A 19,126-nucleotide genomic window follows, 5' to 3' on the forward strand; every position below is an offset into this window, starting at 1 on the left:
ATTTTTAAGTTTTCACAGAGTAGATGAATGCAGAGTCTCTGTGAAATATTTTATGGAATCAAGTGAAGTATCCAAAATTATCTCCTTAAGTTGTGATTCAGCTTCTTGGAGGTACTAATGTTCTTTAGTAGTTTTACAAATGCCTTTGATAGATACAACATCCTAATTTGTTTGACTGTTGTTAATTAGGGTAATTATAGTTGATTTTATAGTACATTTCAATGTTTTTTCATTGAAAGAAAAATTTTCCAGCAAAGTATTTTATTGAACAATATTTGTCTGTAGGTGATTGGATGTGTCCAGTTAATAAAGGAGATGATAAGAAAAAGAAAGATACAAACAAAGATGAAGAAGAATGTAATGAGCCGAAAGGAGATCCAGAAATGGCACCCATATACTTGAAAAGGTTACTGCCAGTATTTGCACAAACATTTCAGCAGACTATGCTGCCTTCTATAAGGTAGTTATCCATACTATTTGTATTTACTAGTTAAAATATGCTAATTATATACCTTTATTTATCTCACTTTTCCAGAAGGATGTGTGAGGTTTATTTTAATATTGAAAAGTTATGGTAAGAATAAAAATTAGATTGGAGAGGTAAATCTTTCCTTCTGATGATCTGACTTAAGAGAAGTTTAGAAAATTAAGAAAAGTAGACTAACAGTTTTTGTAGCTCTCTGAATATCAATTCTAGAGAAATTTTTATAAGTACAACAAACATTTATTGAGCTTTATGGAGGCCTTTTTGATAGAGTCAGTGTAAACTGCCCACTGGAGGAGTTCCCAAAGAATTAAGACTTGGCCCTGTTTATGTGCCCTTGCAAGCTGGTGAGGAAGAAATGAGTAACAATACAGAGTGGCAAGTAGCAGATTAGACATATATTCCCTAGGGATATAGATGGGTTAACAACTAATTGGCTGGGCAAATTGGAGATTTTATGCAGAAATGAGATTTAAATTGGGGTTTAAAGGATACTTGGAAGTTTTCTAGGCAGATGAATTTAGAAGGATCATTGTGCAACAGTGTGTGCAAAGGCATGGAGGTATGAGTCAATTCATCCTGGTGCAGGTCCTGGTGGCTCTCCCTCTATAGTGTGTCCAAAGTCTGCCATTTCTATCCATCTATTGCTAATACTCTGGTTCAAGGTGCAATAGTCTGTAGTTTGGCTACTATAGTTGCCTCTAAAGTGATCTTCCTCCTCGTCTTCTATCTTGTCCCTCTACAATCTGTTCCTACATGTTATGCTGAATTAGTTTTTCTTTTTTTTTAAAATAAATTTATTTATTTATTTTTGGCTGCGTTGGGTCTTTGTTGCTGCATGCAGGCTTTCTCTAGTTACGGCGAGTGGGGGCTACTCTTTGTTGCAGTGCGAGGGCTTCTCATTATGGTGGCTTCTCTTTTTGCGGAGCACGGGGTCTAGGCGTGTGGGCCTCGGCAGTTGTGGCATGCGAGCTCAGTACTTGTGGCTCTCAGGCTGTACAACGCAGACTCAGTAGTTGTGGCACATGGGCTTAGTTGCTTCACGGCATGTGGGATCTTCCCGGACCAGGGATCAAACCTGCGTCCCCTGCATTGGCAGGTGGATTCTTAACCACTGTGCCATGAGGGAAGTCCCTTTTTTTTTTTTTTAAATAATTTACTTTGGCTGCACTGGGTCTTTGTTGCTGCACGCAGGCTTTCTCTAGTTGCGGCAAGTGGGGGCTACTGTTCGTTGTGGTGCGTGGGCTTCTCATTGTGGTGGCTTCCTTTGTTGCGGAGCACGGGCTCTAGGTGCGGGGGCTTCAGTAGTTGTGGCATGCAGGCTCAGTAGTTGTGGCTCGTGGGCTCTAGAGCGCAGGCTCAGTAGTTGTGGCATGGGCTTAATTGCTCCGCGGCATGTGGGATCTTCCCGGACCAGGGCTTGAGCCTGTGTCCCCTGCATCAGCAGGCAGATTCTTAAGCACCTTGCCACTAGGGAAGTCCCCTGAATTAGTTTTTAAATCATAATTATATCACATCATCTTCTGACTTAAACCCTCCAGTAGTTTCTAATTGGCCTTAACTAAAACCTAACTTTTTTTTTTTTTTTTTTTTTGTGGTACGCGGGCCTCTCACTGTTGTGGCCTCTCACTGTTGTGGCCTCTCCCGTTGCGGAGCACAGGCTCCGGACGCGCAGGCTCAGCGGCCATGGCTCACGGGCCCAGCCGCTCCACGGCATGTGGGATCCTCCCGGATCGGGGCACGAACCCACGTCCCCTGCATCGGCAGGCGGACTCTCAACCACTACGCCACCAGGGAAACCCCAAACCTAACTGCTTAACACTCAGGCTTGGAAGGTCTTGTATAAGTCCCACCCAGGTCTCTGACCTCATTTAGTACTATATAACACCTAGCCCATTGCACTTACAGTATGCTAGCCTTCTTTCTGTTTTTGGAACATTTTATGTACATTTTTACCATGGAGTTTTTGCACTTCACTTTGTTGGAAGCTTTCTATTCCCAGGACTTTTGAATGGTTGGTTACTTCATATCATTCAGGTCTCAGTTCAAATGCTTATGTCCATTGACATTTATCCACCTAATTTAAATTTACCCCTAGGATACTTTTCATATCAATCATGATATTTTAATGTCTTCACAGAGTTTACACTGTCTGAAATCTTGCTCTTCTTTGAGTTTTTGTTTGTTTTATTGTCTATCTCCCCTCTAAAGCTCCATGAGAGATGGCCTTATGTCCTGCCTTATACCTACAAAGACAAGGAGGTATAGATAGGGCTTGATATTTAGTAGATCTTCAGTAGATACACTGAATGATTGAATGAGTGCGTTTTGTTTGCAGCTGCAAGTATTTTGGTATCAGTGGGATATGGGATATGTTTGTATAGCTCAGGGAATACTGTCAAAAAGGTAGACAAGAGCTTTTTATGACCTGTGAAGGCCTTTCTGGTCTAGATAGTGAGTATGGACTTTACCCCGCAGTTCAAGAAGGATCATTAAAGACTTGTGAGGAAATTTGTCACAGTCAGATTTGTGATTTATAAAGATCACTTTGGCAGTCTGGTGGAGCAAAGTACTGGAGGAGGGCAAGAATGAAAACAGACTACTACGGGTTAATTATCGATGTGAACTTTAGACAGTTGCTGGAAGACTGGATTGGTGGGAACAGATTGAAGAGGTTGGGAGATGGGTTGTATTGGGTTGGCCAAAAAGTTCGTTTGGGTTTTTCCACAAGATGCTATGGAAAAACCGGAACGTACTTTTTGGCCAACCCTGTATAAGGGTTGATGACCACCAATTAGATTGGAGGGATGAAGGAAAGGAAGGGGTAAAGAATGACTGCCAAAATTTTGGCTGAGTGATTTGAGAATTTGATTTTAAGTTCAGGAGGTCTTTAGAACATGGAGTTTTGTAGGATTCAAGTGCCTTAAATACCAGTATTATGAGTTGACATTAAAGTGAAAGTAGTTTACTTTAAATAGGATGAAAGTGCCACTCAATTCACTGTGAACACCTAGGAACTTGGTTTTTATTCTTCCCCAAATAGCTACAGAAGGGTAGGTGTTAGTGGGGCCACTTTCTGTTTGTTTGTTTAACAAAAGATTTGATTCATTTTTAGAAATGAGCAAGTTCAATTTTGAACAGATAATTCGGCCTGAAAATTTTAGAGGACTAGGTGTCATGCGAATTAAAAAACCTTAAGTTATATTTGGAGTTAGAATTGCTTCATTATAAGGCCATCAGGAAATTATAAAGTATGTCACCATATAACAGAGTTCCCTTAATGGATAGTTTTTTTTTTTATCATTCTGTTAAATATTTGAAGATCGTCTAAACACAATTTTAGTTATAACATATTTGATGCTAAATTTTTCCAGATAATAGCTGACAAATTTAATTGTGGTGAATAAGATAGCATATATCTTATATCTTAGTTCAGAGCTCAGACTCTGGAGTCAGCTCAAAGTCAGTCCAAAAGTCAGTGTTGCCACTTTGTAGACAGATAGCCATGGACAAGATAGTTAACCTCTTGATCTTAATTCATCTCTAGGATGGGATAATTATACTTAATTCTCCTTAGGTGTGAAAATTAAAATTAAGTATGTGTGGTATTTAGCATAGTGCCTAATATTTTAGAGGTATTTGTAAAAAGATAGTTTATTAAAAAACTTTTATCATAGATAAGTTAAAATGTATTAAAACGTCGAGATAATCATATAATGAACCCTATCACATAGCTTCAATAAGTTTTAACAAATATCCCAGTCTTATTTCATTTATACCTCCCCAACTGTACTATTTTGAGGAAATCCAAGACAAATAGTTTTATCCATAATTTTTCTATATGCATCCATAAAAAATAAGTGTTCTTTTGTTTAGCACAGGCAATATAGCCAATATTTTTGTTGTTTTTGTTTTTGTTTGTGTTTTTTTGCGTTACGCAGGCCTCTCACTGTTGTGGCCTCTCCTGTTGCGGAGCACAGGCTCCGGACGTGCAGGCTCAGAGGCCATGGCTCACGGGCCCAGCCGCTCCGCGGCATGTGGGATCCTCCCGGACCGGGGCATGAACCCATGTCCCCTGCATCGGCAGGCAGACTCTCAACCACTGTGCCACCAGGGAAGCCCTAGCCAATATTTTATAGTAACTTTAAATGAAGTATAATCTATAAAAATATTGAATCACTATGTTGTATACCTGAAACTACTAGAATACTACATGTAAATAAACTGTATTTCAATAAAAAAATAAATTTTCATCATTAAAAAGGGATTCTTTAAAAAAAAAGGGATTCTTTTTTGTTTTTTAACATAATTGCAATACCGTTATTACACCTAAAATAATTATAATAGTTCTTAAATATTATCAAACATCAAATCAGCATTCATTGTTCCCAATTTTCTCATAAATTTTTTTCTTGACAATTGGGTTTTGGGGGGTTAATATTTTATGTTATTAATATGTTAATATTTTCCCTTGCTTCCTTTATTTTTGTAATATATTACAAGAATATATAGCAAATATATAAATTTATCTGTAAATGATGCATAGTATTTTACAAGTTAAAGATTTATATAAATCGTATCATATTGTATGATTCTTCTTAATTTGATTTTTATCAGGTAATATTTTTTTTGTTTGGTAAGATTCTTTCTTGTAGTTCATCCATTTCCACTTCTGAATCATTCATTTTTTTCTTTTCTTTCTTCCCTCCCTTCCTTTCTCCCTTCCTTCCTCCTTTCCTTCCTTCCCTCCCTCCCTCCCTCCATTCTTCCTTTTTTTTTTCAAAGTATAATTCACTTACAGCACTATGTTAGTTCAAGGTGCACAACATAGTAATTCAGTATTTCTGTACATCACAAAATGATAACCATGATAATTCTAGTTACCATTTGTCACCATACAAAATGTTTACACTATTATTGACTATATTCCCCATTCTGTACATTTCACCCCTGTGACTCATTTATTTTGTAACTGGAAGTTTTGTACCTCTTAGTCTCCCTCACATATTTCATTCATTCCCCCATCTCCCAAGATGATTCATTAAAAAAATATATACTTGTCATTATTAAAAACAATCTGGAATAGGTTACAACCCAATTTTTTACCATTTCAGTTTAAAATTTGATCAGAAGAGTAAGCGTGTATACTCTAATCAGGCAGTTAAAGGAGGATCTGTATATAAGGAATATATCAACTTTAGCTATTATCTATCATTATTGGCCTGTGTGCATTGTCTGTTCAGGAAATAAAAGGCAGACAACAGATCAATGAAGCCTTCAGAACAGGATAGCAGTTTCACTGGTGGAGCATTTTGTAAAAACCTGATTATTTTGTCTGTGAGATATTTCTTCCCAGTTTTATTGAGATATAATTGACGTGTAACATTGTATTAAAGTGTATAACGTAATGATTTGATATATGTATCTGTAATACTAGACTGAGGACTTCACATTTTGCTTTTGAAGAAAGGCTACTTAGAATTTTGAAGAGGTGTGGTAAATATACATCTTTGGAGTTAGTGTTAATAATGGGACAAAGATTGAGTAAACTTTTCAGCAGCAGAAATCCTTGAGGATCCATTTGTTTATTTATTTTTTAAATCACAATTTGATTGAGAGGAAAGTAGACATGGTTGGATAAAGGGGGAAATTGTTCTAGGATGAGAATATTAAATAATCTAAAGATATAAATTCTTCCAAAGTTAATTTATAGAATGCAGTTTGAAAGAAAATAACTATAGAATTTGCTTTAGAACTTGACAGATCTTAAAGTTCTTCTGGAAGAATAAATAGGTGAGATTATTAAAGAAAAATCTGAATAGTAGCTAGTGTAAACTTTCAGTAATTAAATCTTTATGATAACTAGCCCAAGAGTTTATAAATCATTGGAGTAGACTAGCCCTCTAAACAATCAATTGTGTTTAGAAATTGAATGTAGGGCTTGCCTGGTGGCGCAGTGGTTGGGAGTCCGCCTGCCGATGCAGGGGACGCGGGTTCGTGTCCCGGTCCGGGAGGATCCCACATGCCACGGAGCGACTGGTCCTGTGGGCCATGGCCGCTGGGCCTGCGCGTCCGGAGCCTGTGCTCCGCAACGGGAGGGGCCGCAGTGGTGAGAGGCCTGCGTACCGCAAAAAAAAAAAGAAAAAAAAGAAAAGAAATTGGATGTATTATAGTGGTAAATTATATAATGTATTAATATTTTATAATATATTAACATAATATATTAAATGGTATTAGAATATTTGCTTTGTGGTTTGATTAAAAATCAGCTTAGTCCTTTACATTGTGTATTTAAATAAATTCTAGATTTATTTAAAATAAATGAAAAAATAAAACCTTAGGAAAACAAAAAGAAAATATTCTCAAATGTTTATCAGAACTTGGTAGGAAGAATGACTTTTAAAACTTGTTTGTGTTAGTCCTATCTGTCATTTAAAATTTATTCTATGTAAAAAAACAAAACTGCATATCAGCTACAGTATTAGCCGTAACCATGAAAGTGACAGAAATATAAACTTGTAATCCAGATAAATCTTCCAACAAATTGGTATTTGTTAGCAAGTATGACCAAGGCATACTACCTTTATTATGCAGAGAACACATACAAGTTTTTGGTCAAAGTATAAATGCCAATTTAAATAAATTAGCCAATGACATTATGGTACAGTGCTCAAGATGAAAAAGAAGACAACAGGGAAAAATGTATCCCCTTACTAGTAAAAAACAAAACATTTAAAAGTAAAATTTCATGTCCTTTTCACCCATTAGACATTTAAGAACCTTTTTTTTTTTTTTACAAAAATAACAAAATCGTAATGGATTAGTACATCCATATCTACTGATAATTTAAGCTATTAACAGTCCTTTTGTCCCCTAGCTTTATTGAGGCATAATTGACATATAAAATTGTAAGATTTTTAAAATGTACATCTTAGTGATTTGATATGTTTATACATTATGAAAGGATTCCCCTCATTTAGTTAATCAGCATATCCATCACTTCACGTATTTATCTTTGTGTATGTGTATACATGTGTGTTTGAGAGAGAACATTTAGTCTTAGCAAATTTTAATTATACAATACAGTTTTATCAACTATAGTCACCATTTTTTATATTAAATGCTCAAACCTTACTCATTTTATAGCTGAAAGTTTGTACCCTTTTACCAACCTCTCCTTAATTCCCCCATCCCCAGCCACTGGCAGCCACTTTTCTACTGTTTCTATAAGTTTGACTTTCTTTTTTTTTTAGATTCTCATTTAAGTGATATAAGGCAGTATTTGTCTTTCTCTGGCTTATCCACTTAGCATAATGCCCTTGAGGTCCATCCATGTTGTCACTTAACAGATTTTTTAAAAAATCAGTTTGCTGAGTATAGATTCAGTATTGATGCACATTCAGTACGTACGAAAATATTTAGACTCTTGGATCCAAGAATCCCTCTACTGAAGAAATAAAACTGTTCACCAAAAATAATGCTATTTATAATAGAAAAGCCAGTAAGCTGAATGCTTATGATTTATATAATAGTGACAAGCAGGAAAATTTTATGTTATGAATATTATGCATAGTGTACTGGTTAAGAGATGAGTTTGAGTTGAGGCTTTAATTTATTAGCCCTGTGACCTTAGTAGAATTACCTTTTTTTGTCTCATGTTTTTTCATCTGTAAAACTGAGCTAATAAAACCTACTTAATAGTGGGTTTGGTGGATGGATTAAATGAGGTGTAAAGTTTTTAAAATATATACAGGTGTTCCTGGCTTATTATGACTCAGCATGGTAGTGACACATAGCCAGATAGGTAGGTAGACAACATAGAAACATTCTTATGCTATTTTAATTCAAGTAAATCATGATATAAAATTATTATTATACATAAATACTGATTTTGCAACCAAATATAAATTGCCGTTAACAAACACTGGAAGGAACTAATCCTGTTAGGGCAGTTTGCCCTCCATCTGCCTACTATTTTCTCTAATGTACTTGAATTTGTAATAAAACATGTTTTAAAATTAAAGAATACATGAAATTCACCTAGAGAGAGTTATGAAATACATCAAGACCACATTCTGTAGGAATACAGCTGTCAGATACCTCTCTTGGATTTCGATAGTGATTTTTGCCTCTCCATCCTTCCTGTGGAGAACTCACCTCAAGGGCAATGATATGTACAGCTTGGCACACAGACTGTTGTTAGATGCTCAGAAAACATGTGTTAAAAGCATTATTGACTTTTATGTAATAGACCAGTGTATTATAATTTAAATGTGTTTGGATATTTGTGTATTTTATTTTAAAAGAACAAATCGCTTATAAAATTGAGGTTAATTTGTGTGACATTGAGTATCTTCTGTGTTCTAAGTAAAGCAGTGGATAATAAAAGGGAAAGGAGTCATGCCAAGTTGTTAACAATGGGAATATTTAAGGGCATGGGATTACTAGGATCTCATTTATATGAGAATATTATAATGAACATGTTTTAATTTGACAAAGGACAAAAATCCTTAATTTGAAATATGAGTTCCATATAAACCATCAGGTGTTTTAAGTTAAGAGTTTTATATTTGGGGTTATAGATGCCATTTATTAGTAATTGTGTTACTTTTGATTTTCTAAAATTATCATGGCATGTTAACAGTCATGCTGGTTAATATAAAATAGCACATGTAAGAAAATTACAAAAATAATTGTTTTTAATGAGCTCAATATATTAATAGTAGAAAAATGAAATTCCCTCAAAAAATGAACATAAACCTAGTGCTAGTATTGTCTTAGTTTTTTGTATTCTTTAAAAAAAAATTTTTTTATTGGAGTATAGTTGATTTACAATGTTGTGTTAGTTTCTGCTGTACAGCAAAGTGAGTCAGTTGTAGATACACATATATCCATTTTTTTTTATTCTGTTCCCATATAGGTCATTACAGAGTATTGAATAGAATTCCCTGTGCTATTCAGTAGCTTCTTATTAATTGTATTCTTTTATTAAGTGTATATTTTAGCAGAGTATTTAAAGCTTAAATTGGATATTTTGGTTTTCATTAGTGTTGCATTTTGTTTTATTTTAGCTTCTCACCATGGCTAACTAAAATTCTTTTTTTTACTTTTCAAGGAAAGCAAGTCTTGCTCTGATTCGAAAAATGATTCATTTTTGCTCTGAAGCACTCTTGAAAGAAGTTTGTGATTCTGATGTTGGTCACAATTTGCCTACAGTACTAGTGGAAATCACTGCAACAGTTCTTGATCAAGAGGTTAGTTTATTATCTTTGTTGAAATTCCTGTAGCTTTAATTCCCATTAGATAGTAGTCGGTAAAATAATTTAACTTGTGTCTTAATTTTATTAAATCATTTTGTCTGTACAAATGATTGCATTTGTCTACTCCACGCAACTAAACTTATTTTTATCATTTTCCCTTAATTTCCTTTTTTTTCCCCCCAGGACGACGATGATGGCCACTTGCTGGCTTTGCAAATCATAAGGGACTTAGTAGATAAAGGTGGTGATATTTTTTTGGATCAGCTAGCCAGACTTGGTGTAATTAGCAAAGTGTCAACTTTGGCAGGTCCTTCCTCTGATGATGAGAATGAAGAGGAATCAAAACCAGAAAAAGTGAGTGGTCTTAATTGCAGTGGTATCTATCAGGAATAGGGTTTCTTTTGAGGAAATGTAGTTCCAGTTACAATGGGTTTTGACAAAATAATGGCAGTATGGAGTAGTATTATAATTTTTTAAAATTTGGTCACTTTTCTTTTAAAATACATCATTGGTAAAATTTAAAACTTGAAGAAAAGTTGCAAATAAAGAATATCAGAACATCCTCTATCCAAAATCACTAATTATTGACATTTTGCTCCATTTGCTTTGTTACTTACAAAGACACACGTGTGCACGCACATTTAAAATATATTTTTTGAGGGAATTTCCTGGCGGTCCAGGGGTTGGGACTCCGAGCTTTCACTGCCAAGCGCCCGGGTTCGATCCCTGGTCGGGGAACTAAGATCCCATAAGCCACGTGGTATGGCCAAAATAATAATAATAATGATGATAATAATAAAATATATAATTTGAGAGAAGCTGGATACATAGTGCCCCTTTTTGTAAATTTATTTATTTATTTTTGTTTTGTTTTGGCCGCACCTCGTGGCATGTGGAACTTCCCTAAATAGGGATTGAACCCGTGCCCTCTGCAGTGGAAGCACGGAGTCTTAACCACTGGATCGCCAGGGAAGTCAGTGCCCCTTTTTATACCTAAAATCTTCACCAAAAAACCAGGACATTGTCTTATAGAATCCTAGTATAGTTATTAAAATCAGGAAATTTAATATTTATAGAAAATGTTATCTAATCCAGAGACAGTATTCAAATTTGCCATTGCCCTAATAGCAATGCCCTCCTGCGGCCCACGCCACCCCCCCCCCCCCCAGAATCCAGTCTAGGAGCACAGTACATTTCGTTGTCATGTTGTTCCATTTCTCAGCGTTTCTTTTTCTTTCATAGCCTTGGCATTTTTTTGAAGAGGACAGACCACTTAATTTGGACAATGACCCTCACGTTGTGTTTGTGCCATGTTTCTTCATAACTAGATTCAGGTTGTGTGTTTTTAAGCAGAAAGACTATGGAGGTGATGTTATGGCCTTCTCATGTGTAAAATGTGCCTTTTTAGAGGCACATGATGTCTGTTTGCGCTCTTGCTGTTGACGTTAACTTGGATCAGTTGGTTGTGTTTGTTTCTACCAGGTTTCTCTATTGTAACGATTTTTTTTTTTGCGGTACACGGGCCTCTCACTGCTGTGGCCCCTCCCGTTGCGGAGCACAGGCTCCGGACGCGCAGGCCCAGTGGCCATGGCTCACGGGCCCAGCCGCTCCACGGCATGTGGGACCCTCCCGGACCGGGGCACGAACCCGTGTGCCCTGCATCGGCAGGCGGACTCTCAACCACTGAGCCACCAGGGAAGCCCTGTAAAGATACTTTTTCCCTTTTGTAATTAATAAGTAATTTGTGGGGAGATAATTTGAGACTGTGCAAATACGCAGTTTCTCTTTAAACTTTTATCCACTAGTTTCAGTACCTATCGATAATTCTTGCCTTAGATTGCATATTTAAAAATATGCCTTATTTGTCTCTACCAATTGCCAGCAATGATTTAGTCCTACCATTTAGTGAATGCTTCCTACATATTAGTGACTGAGTATTAACAGTTTTGAGAGAATGGTAGGGTATGGTAATTGCAGAATCCTGAGTGGTTTAGTGTATATGTGTGTTTCCTAAATTACTGGAGATTTAACAAAAAACAAAACAAGAAGTGATATCTGGGTTCATCCCCCTGGAATTCTTTCATTCAAGAAATAGGTTACAGATCCAGCAGTCTTTGTAGAAGTTAACAAGCAAACATTTATATGAAAATGATAGGAACCTACAATAGCCAAAGCATCCTTGAAAATGAACAAAGTTGAAGGACATACACCAGCAGATTTCAAGTCTTATTATAAAGCTATAGTAAGCAAGAAAGTGTGGTAGTGGTGTAAAAATAGATTAATGACCCACACATATATGGTCAATTGTTCAAAGAAAGTGCTAAGGTAATTCAGTCACAAAAGGATGGTCTCTTTAAAAATGATGCTTGAACAAGTGGATAACATATGCAGAAATATGAAATCTTACCCCTTTTAACAAAAAAAGAAACCATGAACTGAAATGGATGGGCTAAAACTGTAAGGCTTCTTAGAGGAAAAAGAAGAAAATCTTAGTGACCTTGAGCTTGACAGAGATTTCTTAGATAGGACATTAAAAGATTATAAAAGAACAAAAAAAAATTGTTTTCATTAAAATTAAACCTTTGTTCTTCACACTACATTATTATTTTTTAATATATTTATTTGGCTGCACGGGGTCTTAGTTGCAGCACATGGGATCTTCATTGTAGCATGCAGGGTCTTTAGTTGAGACATGCAGGATCTTTTAGTTGCAGCATGCGAACTTTTAGTTGCGGCACGTGGAATCTAGTTCCCTGATCAGGGATCGAACCCGAGCCCCCTGCATTCGGAGTGGAACCTTAGCCACTGGACCACCAGGGAAGTCCCCAAAATACATTATCTGGAAATGAGAAGACAAGCCAGAAAATTCTTTGAGATTTATCTTTATTCTTTGAAAATACCTTCTTCTTTTGTTTGTTTTTTGGCTGCACTGCGTGGCTTGTGGGATCTTAGTTCTCTGACCATAGATTGAACCCCTACCCCCTGCAGTGGAAGCATGAAGTCCTAACCATTGGACTGATTCTGGCCTTCATTTTTTTTCTATTTTATAAATATATTTATTTATTTATGCCGTGTTGGGTCTTCGTTGCTGCATGCGGGCTTTCTCTAGTTGCAGTGAGTGGCAGCTACTCTTTGTTGCCATGCGCGGGTTTCTCATTGTGTTGGCTTCTCTTGTTGAGGAGCACGGGCTCTAGGCACGCAGGCTTCACTAGTTGTGGCTCGCAGGCTCTAGAGCACAGGCTCAGTAGTTGTGGTGCACGGGCTTAGTTGCTCTGTGGCACGTGGGATCTTCCTGGACCAAGGTTCAAACCCATGTCCCCAGCACTGGCAGGTGGATTCTTCACCACCGCGCCACCCGTGAAGCCCCTTGGCCTTCATTTTCAATGGACATTTTCAGTTCCTACAGGGATTCTTGGCTGATCATTTTCCAGCACTTGAAGAGCTATTTCATTGTCACCTGATGTGCATAGTCTCTACTGAGAAGTTTTCTTCCTCTGGCTGTTTTTAAGACTTTATAACTTGTTTTTAGCAATTTGACTTTGATGTGCTTAGCTGTTTGGTTTGTGTGTGTGCATGCACATGTGGGTTTTCTGCCCCTGCTCAGGATTATTTAATTTTTTTTGGTCTGTGGGCTTACAGTTACATCACATTTGGAAAAATTTTGAACTGTTGGTATGATGATTTTCCACTCTGGCTGTTAGGAATGCAAATGTCTGACCACCCTGTGTGACCTCTGAATTGTTCACCTTACCATTTTCAAGTCATTCTTTGCCCTGCCTTATGGAACATCACCTGTACACAGATGGGCTGGTACTCAGTAGAGATGTCCTGGTGACCGCTTTGCACATTTCTAGAGGCTTTTTGTGCTTGACTCCCTGATCCTGAACTCATCCACCACATATTCCATTTGCCTTAATCTCTTCAAACACAGATCTCCATTTCCTCAACTTAAACTGCTGGCCTCTGTGTTCCTTCTTCTTAAGACCTTAGCCAGAAACTCTGTCTGAGCCTAAGGGGCTTACCTTATTTGTTTCTGTTTTCTGGGAGATCATGCAGTCCTTTGTTGCTTGTTGTCCAGTATTTGAAAACACTTTTTCATGTATTTTGTCTGTTTTTTTTAGTTGTTGACAGTGGATAGGCAAGTCTTGATCCTTATTAACCTATCATGGCCTGGAGCACAAGTACTATGTTTAGGGAAATTTATAATCCATATTTTATAATCTTATTTTAGTGTTATAAGCTAAGTACTACTTCAGGGAAGAAGCATGTAAAAGATACATTTAAAACAATTTTAAGTATAGTAAGTCTTCATAAAGTTTAAAAGTACTTTACCCATATACGCATGCATGCACACACATGCCAAGATCATATATGTTAATGATGAATATTCTTAATATTAAATGTTGTCAACAGAATAAAAATTTTTTTGATGCCGGGGTAGGCAAACAGTGTTTACAAGTTATTTTTCTTTTAAACACGCTATAGCTAACATTTTGATGATTATAGGAATAATCCAGTATATTTGATTCACTTGGCTAAGGTTGGGAACTTATAAATTATATTGTTAAAACACATTTCTGGTCATTCTTTTGCACCCTAGGTTTGGATACCATTGATCTAGTGTAAACATTCATTTTTTACAAATAATCTGTTAGGCCCAGAGATATGGTGAGTTTATCAAGTCCTAGATAATTAGCTAATTGTGTGTAAACCTAATCCATTTGTCTTCTTTACCTTTATACCTGGAAATGTTATAACTTTGGTTATTATGTGAATTTCTTGACTTTTTTTTAGGATGGACTTTTAAGATTATAGGTAATTAGTTGAATCAGAATATGTATTAAAATACAGGCAGATGAATATTATATTCAGGATGTTTTAATTCTGAATTTGATTCATGGTCATGTTTTTTTAAGTACTTATGAATATTTGGAATATAAGTTATTTCCCACGTTTCATTGAATAATTTTACACATTTAGGAAGATGAACCACAGGAAGATGCTAAAGAATTGCAGCAGGGTAAGCCATATCATTGGAGAGACTGGTCCATCATTAGGGGAAGGGACTGCTTATATATATGGAGTGATGCAGCAGCCTTGGAACTATCTAATGGCAGTAATGGATGGTTTAGATTTATCTTGGATGGAAAACTTGCCACCATGTATTCAAGCGGTAGTCCTGAAGGTGGATCGGATAGTTCAGGTAATATTTTGTTTCTGTTAAAATGTTTTACTAGTTTCTGTAATTTTGATAATTTGTTTTTCTGCTCATATTTTGCCACCATTGTCATAGCAATAGCATGTCCTTGATGATCATATGGCCATTTCTTTAATATTAACAGAGAAAAATGATTGTACCATGAAAGCATTTCATACTTTTTTATTGTATGAGACAAGGAATAGCATTGTATCAATATCTACTTTTACTGTCTCCATCCTTTAGGTAAAGGTGCCTCTTATCACATAATGATGAATTGCACATGTGTGATGCTGTCTCAAATTATATCTTTTCCCAAAAGCCTTCTACTTTAAAAAAATTATGGCTGTAGGATTGTTTTAATGCTTGAACCTAAATAATATCAAACCAGTGAGAGTATATCAGAACAAAACTTTGATGAAAGTTTTTTAATAAAATTGATATTTCAATAGGTAGTTTCCTTAAAAAAATGGAATATTTGAAAGGAATGAAGTTTTAAAACAAACATTTTGTCTTTATAGAAAGCAGAAGTGAATTCTTAGAGAAGTTACAAAGAGCTCGAGGCCAAGTAAAGCCATCTACTTCAAGTCAACCTATACTCTCAGCACCGGGACCCGCTAAACTCACTGTAGGGAATTGGTCACTAACATGTTTGAAAGAAGGAGAAATTGCTATTCATAACTCAGATGGCCAGCAAGCAACGATACTGAAAGAAGATTTACCTGGTTTTGTGTTTGAATCTAATAGAGGAACCAAGCATTCATTTACTGCAGAAACTTCTCTGGGTAAGTATGTAGGTATGTCAGTTTAACAGATAAGAATAAATGAATATGTTAAATTGCAATAAGATATGTTCTGTGAAATAACTTTTTTTTTTTTTTTTTTTAAGGTTCAGAATTTGTGACTGGCTGGACTGGCAAAAGAGGCAGAAAACTAAAATCTAAGTTAGAAAAAACTAAGCAAAAGGTATTATTTATGGGATTTGCTTTGTTTTTTGTCTTTTATACTGATGTAGCAAGGCTTCAGGGGTAGATCGTAGGCATTTAAAACATTGAGCCATGTAACATAAGCTACCCTAATCTAATGTATTTTTAGTTTTCCTCTTTCTGTGCTTATTATTTTCTGCAATATGTATACATTTACATATAGTTTTTATACTATAAGTAAACACTTATAGTTTTTATAAGTATAAAAAAACTTACAGTTTTTATACTATAAGTATAAAAAAAAACTTAGTTTTTATACTATAAGTAAACACCAACATTAAAATAGAAACAAAATTGAGACAAAGTATAAAATTTAAATTATTTTAAAATTATGTGAATTATTAATGTCACAGAAACTTTAAACTCATGCTTTAATTATGATTAATGATAGTATTTTTAGTGATGTAGTGGGATTGAAAATGCATTATTATAATTTACAGTCTTGATTTAATACTTCGTGATGAATCAATTTGAATTCCTGGTTCTAGATTCAGATAATTTGATGCTTAGTTTAATGGCCATCTCAGATGAAACCACTGTTTCAAAAAGATACAGGAGCAAATATGTTACTGACTCCAGGAGCAAATATGTTATTGACTCATATTACTAGTTTTTAAATTCTATCCATTTATTATGCATTGGTTTTTTCAAAAATAAAGCCATTATATTTCTTTCTTTTTTTTTTTTAAATTGGGGTATAGTTGTTTTCCAATGTTATGTTAGTTTCTACTGTACAGTGAAGCAAAGTAGAGTTCCCTGTGCTATACAGCAGTTTCTTATTAGTTATGTTTTATACATATTAGTGTATATATGTCAGTCCCAATCTCCCAGTTTATCCTACCCCACCCCACCCCACTTTCCACCCCCCTTGGTGTCCATACGTTTGTTTCCTACATCCATGTCTCTATATTTCTTTTTTTTAAATAATATTTATTTATTCATTCATTCATTCATTCGGCTCTGCCAGGTCTTAGTTGTGGCACTCGCGATCTTCACTGCTGTATGCGAGTTCTTGGTTGTGGCATGCTGGGTCTTCAGTTGCAGCATGCAGGATCTTCAGTTGCAGCATGCAGGATCTTCAGTTGCAGCATGCAGGATCCTCAGTTGCAGCATGTGGGCTCTTTAGATGAGGCATGGGAACTCTTAGTTGTGGCAGGCAAACTCTTAGTCGCAGCATGCGAACTCTTAGTCGCAGCATGTGGGATCTAGTTTCCTGACCAGGGTTCGAACCCGGGCCCCCTGCATTGGGAGGGCAGAGTGTTAACCACTGGACCACCAGGGAAGTCCCAAGCCATTATATGTCCATCTATATTATATCAATTGTTCTTGAATTTTTTAATTTTTAAAAGAGAAAATAAAATCTCATAGTTAGATTCAGTATCTTCTGATGACACATTTTTATTTTACCTAAAATAATGATATAGTTTTTTCATATAGTATGTGAAGAATGCTTTTGGGTGATTGGGATGGGGGGTACTTGTGCGGCTTTGGCCATAGGAATAGTCATAAGGGGTTTTATTTGGAGCACTATATTATATAATATATATATGTTATATATATTATATATATTCATTCATGTCTTCATTTCCAGTTGTAAATTTGCTAGGCTATCCCAAAGATATTCCACATTTCCACATGCTAGACCTAGGAAAGAAAATTGCTTGCTTGCTTTTTCTCTCTCTCTCTCTTTCTTGCTTTCTTTAATTTATAAATGTATATTACCTCTGTAGCTATATATATTATTCCATGATTGCTTCTGTGTTTTTCAAAAAAGAGTGTGAAGCCAGAGGTTTTTTTCCAATTCAGGATATCTTAAGGGCATTTGAGGAAGAAATATCTCAATTGAAGGTAGCCATTAGATGGTAAAAGGAATTTGAACTAAATACAGTTTTCATTTTCATGATAGTTATGTTCTATAAAGCTGCCATGAATACTGAACCATTGTTTCTTGGAGAAATACAGGTTTAGGTTCCTGTGAGGCTCTGGTCACATTTTTAAAGTTTTGTTTTGTTTTGTTTTGTTTTTGCGGTGAGCGGACCTCTCACTGTTGTGGCCTCTCCCGTTGCGGAGCACAGGCTCCGGATGCACAGGCCCAGCGGCCATGGCTCACGGGCCCAGCCGCTCCGCGGCATGTGGGATCTTCCCAGACCGGGGCACGAACCCGTGTCCCCTGCATCAACAGGCGGACTCCCAACCACTGCGCCACCAGGGAAGCCCACATTTTTAAAGTTTTTGCTGCACAGTGCTTGCCGAAAAATGACTGTGAAAAGTGCTGCAAGTATTGATTTGTGGATTACAAATGAATTTTAATGACTAGTTGATTTCACAAATATTAAATTCTCAAATAATGAGGCTCAGCTGTAATTTTTATAAAGCTACCGGTCAGCTTTCTCAGGAGTTTTTTGGAATAAAAACTTTTTTGGTGTTGTATTAACCAACAAATCTAGATTAACTCCCAGGGAACTGAACTTTTACAGTACAAAAGAAAAGTAAATCAAGGAGAGGATATAGTCTCAGTCCTGTAGTTTCATTTTCTTAAAAAAATATGATTATTGATTCAGATCCTTGAAATCAGTAGTAAATCAGTGATCATGTGGCTCTTTTGCATATGAAAGTAGTATATATCAACATACAGTAATTTTAGGTAAAAATAATTTTAACTATTAGTTTTAACCTGTTTTTATTTCTTAATATTGTTTATAAAGGAATATTTTCTTCAGTGTTGTCTGATATCCAGAACTTATCTTTTAATTCTGAAAGGCATACTAAAATAGAATGGGAAGGTACTATTAATTCATTTAGGGAGTGAAATTTTTTGTTACATTAGAGCTATGCTTATGATTTAAATGAAATCACATAAATCTTAAATTTACATTATTTAAGCATATATTTTAAAGAATGTTACATACTAAATTTCATCAGACCCAAGCCTTGGACATGTGTGGGTTTCTCTCTCAAATAACATTAATTTAACTTAAATGAGAGGTAATTAGTACCCAAACTGATAATACAGTCATTCTTTCTCTTGATGAAATATATAAATATATGAGCATCATATATACTTTGTGTGAATAAATAGAAAAAAGACATAATAACCTAAAGTACACCCCAGAATGTTAAAAGGTTCAACTTCAGTTGATGGAATTATAGATGGCTTAATTTTCTTTCTTTTTTTTTTTTTGCTTATTTGTATTTTCTA

General features: G+C 35.7%; 1 protein-coding gene across 5 annotated transcripts in view; it reads left to right on the forward strand.

Annotated features, from left to right (window-relative positions):
- Positions 1–19,126, forward strand: part of HECTD1 (HECT domain E3 ubiquitin protein ligase 1) — a 90,113-nt gene that overhangs the window by 34,379 nt on the left and 36,608 nt on the right. For all 5 annotated transcript variants that reach the window (XM_067738063.1, XM_067738088.1, XM_067738072.1 and 2 more), the window contains exons 10-15: positions 286–460; positions 9,600–9,738; positions 9,928–10,098; positions 14,725–14,947; positions 15,463–15,726; positions 15,831–15,907. In XM_067738063.1, coding sequence (XP_067594164.1) covers positions 286–460; positions 9,600–9,738; positions 9,928–10,098; positions 14,725–14,947; positions 15,463–15,726; positions 15,831–15,907 — 1,049 coding nt within the window. The remainder of the gene's footprint in view (positions 1–285; positions 461–9,599; positions 9,739–9,927; positions 10,099–14,724; positions 14,948–15,462; positions 15,727–15,830; positions 15,908–19,126) is intronic.

Source organism: Pseudorca crassidens, chromosome 1 (genome assembly GCF_039906515.1).
Source record: "Pseudorca crassidens isolate mPseCra1 chromosome 1, mPseCra1.hap1, whole genome shotgun sequence".
Lineage (NCBI taxonomy): Eukaryota > Metazoa > Chordata > Mammalia > Artiodactyla > Delphinidae > Pseudorca > Pseudorca crassidens.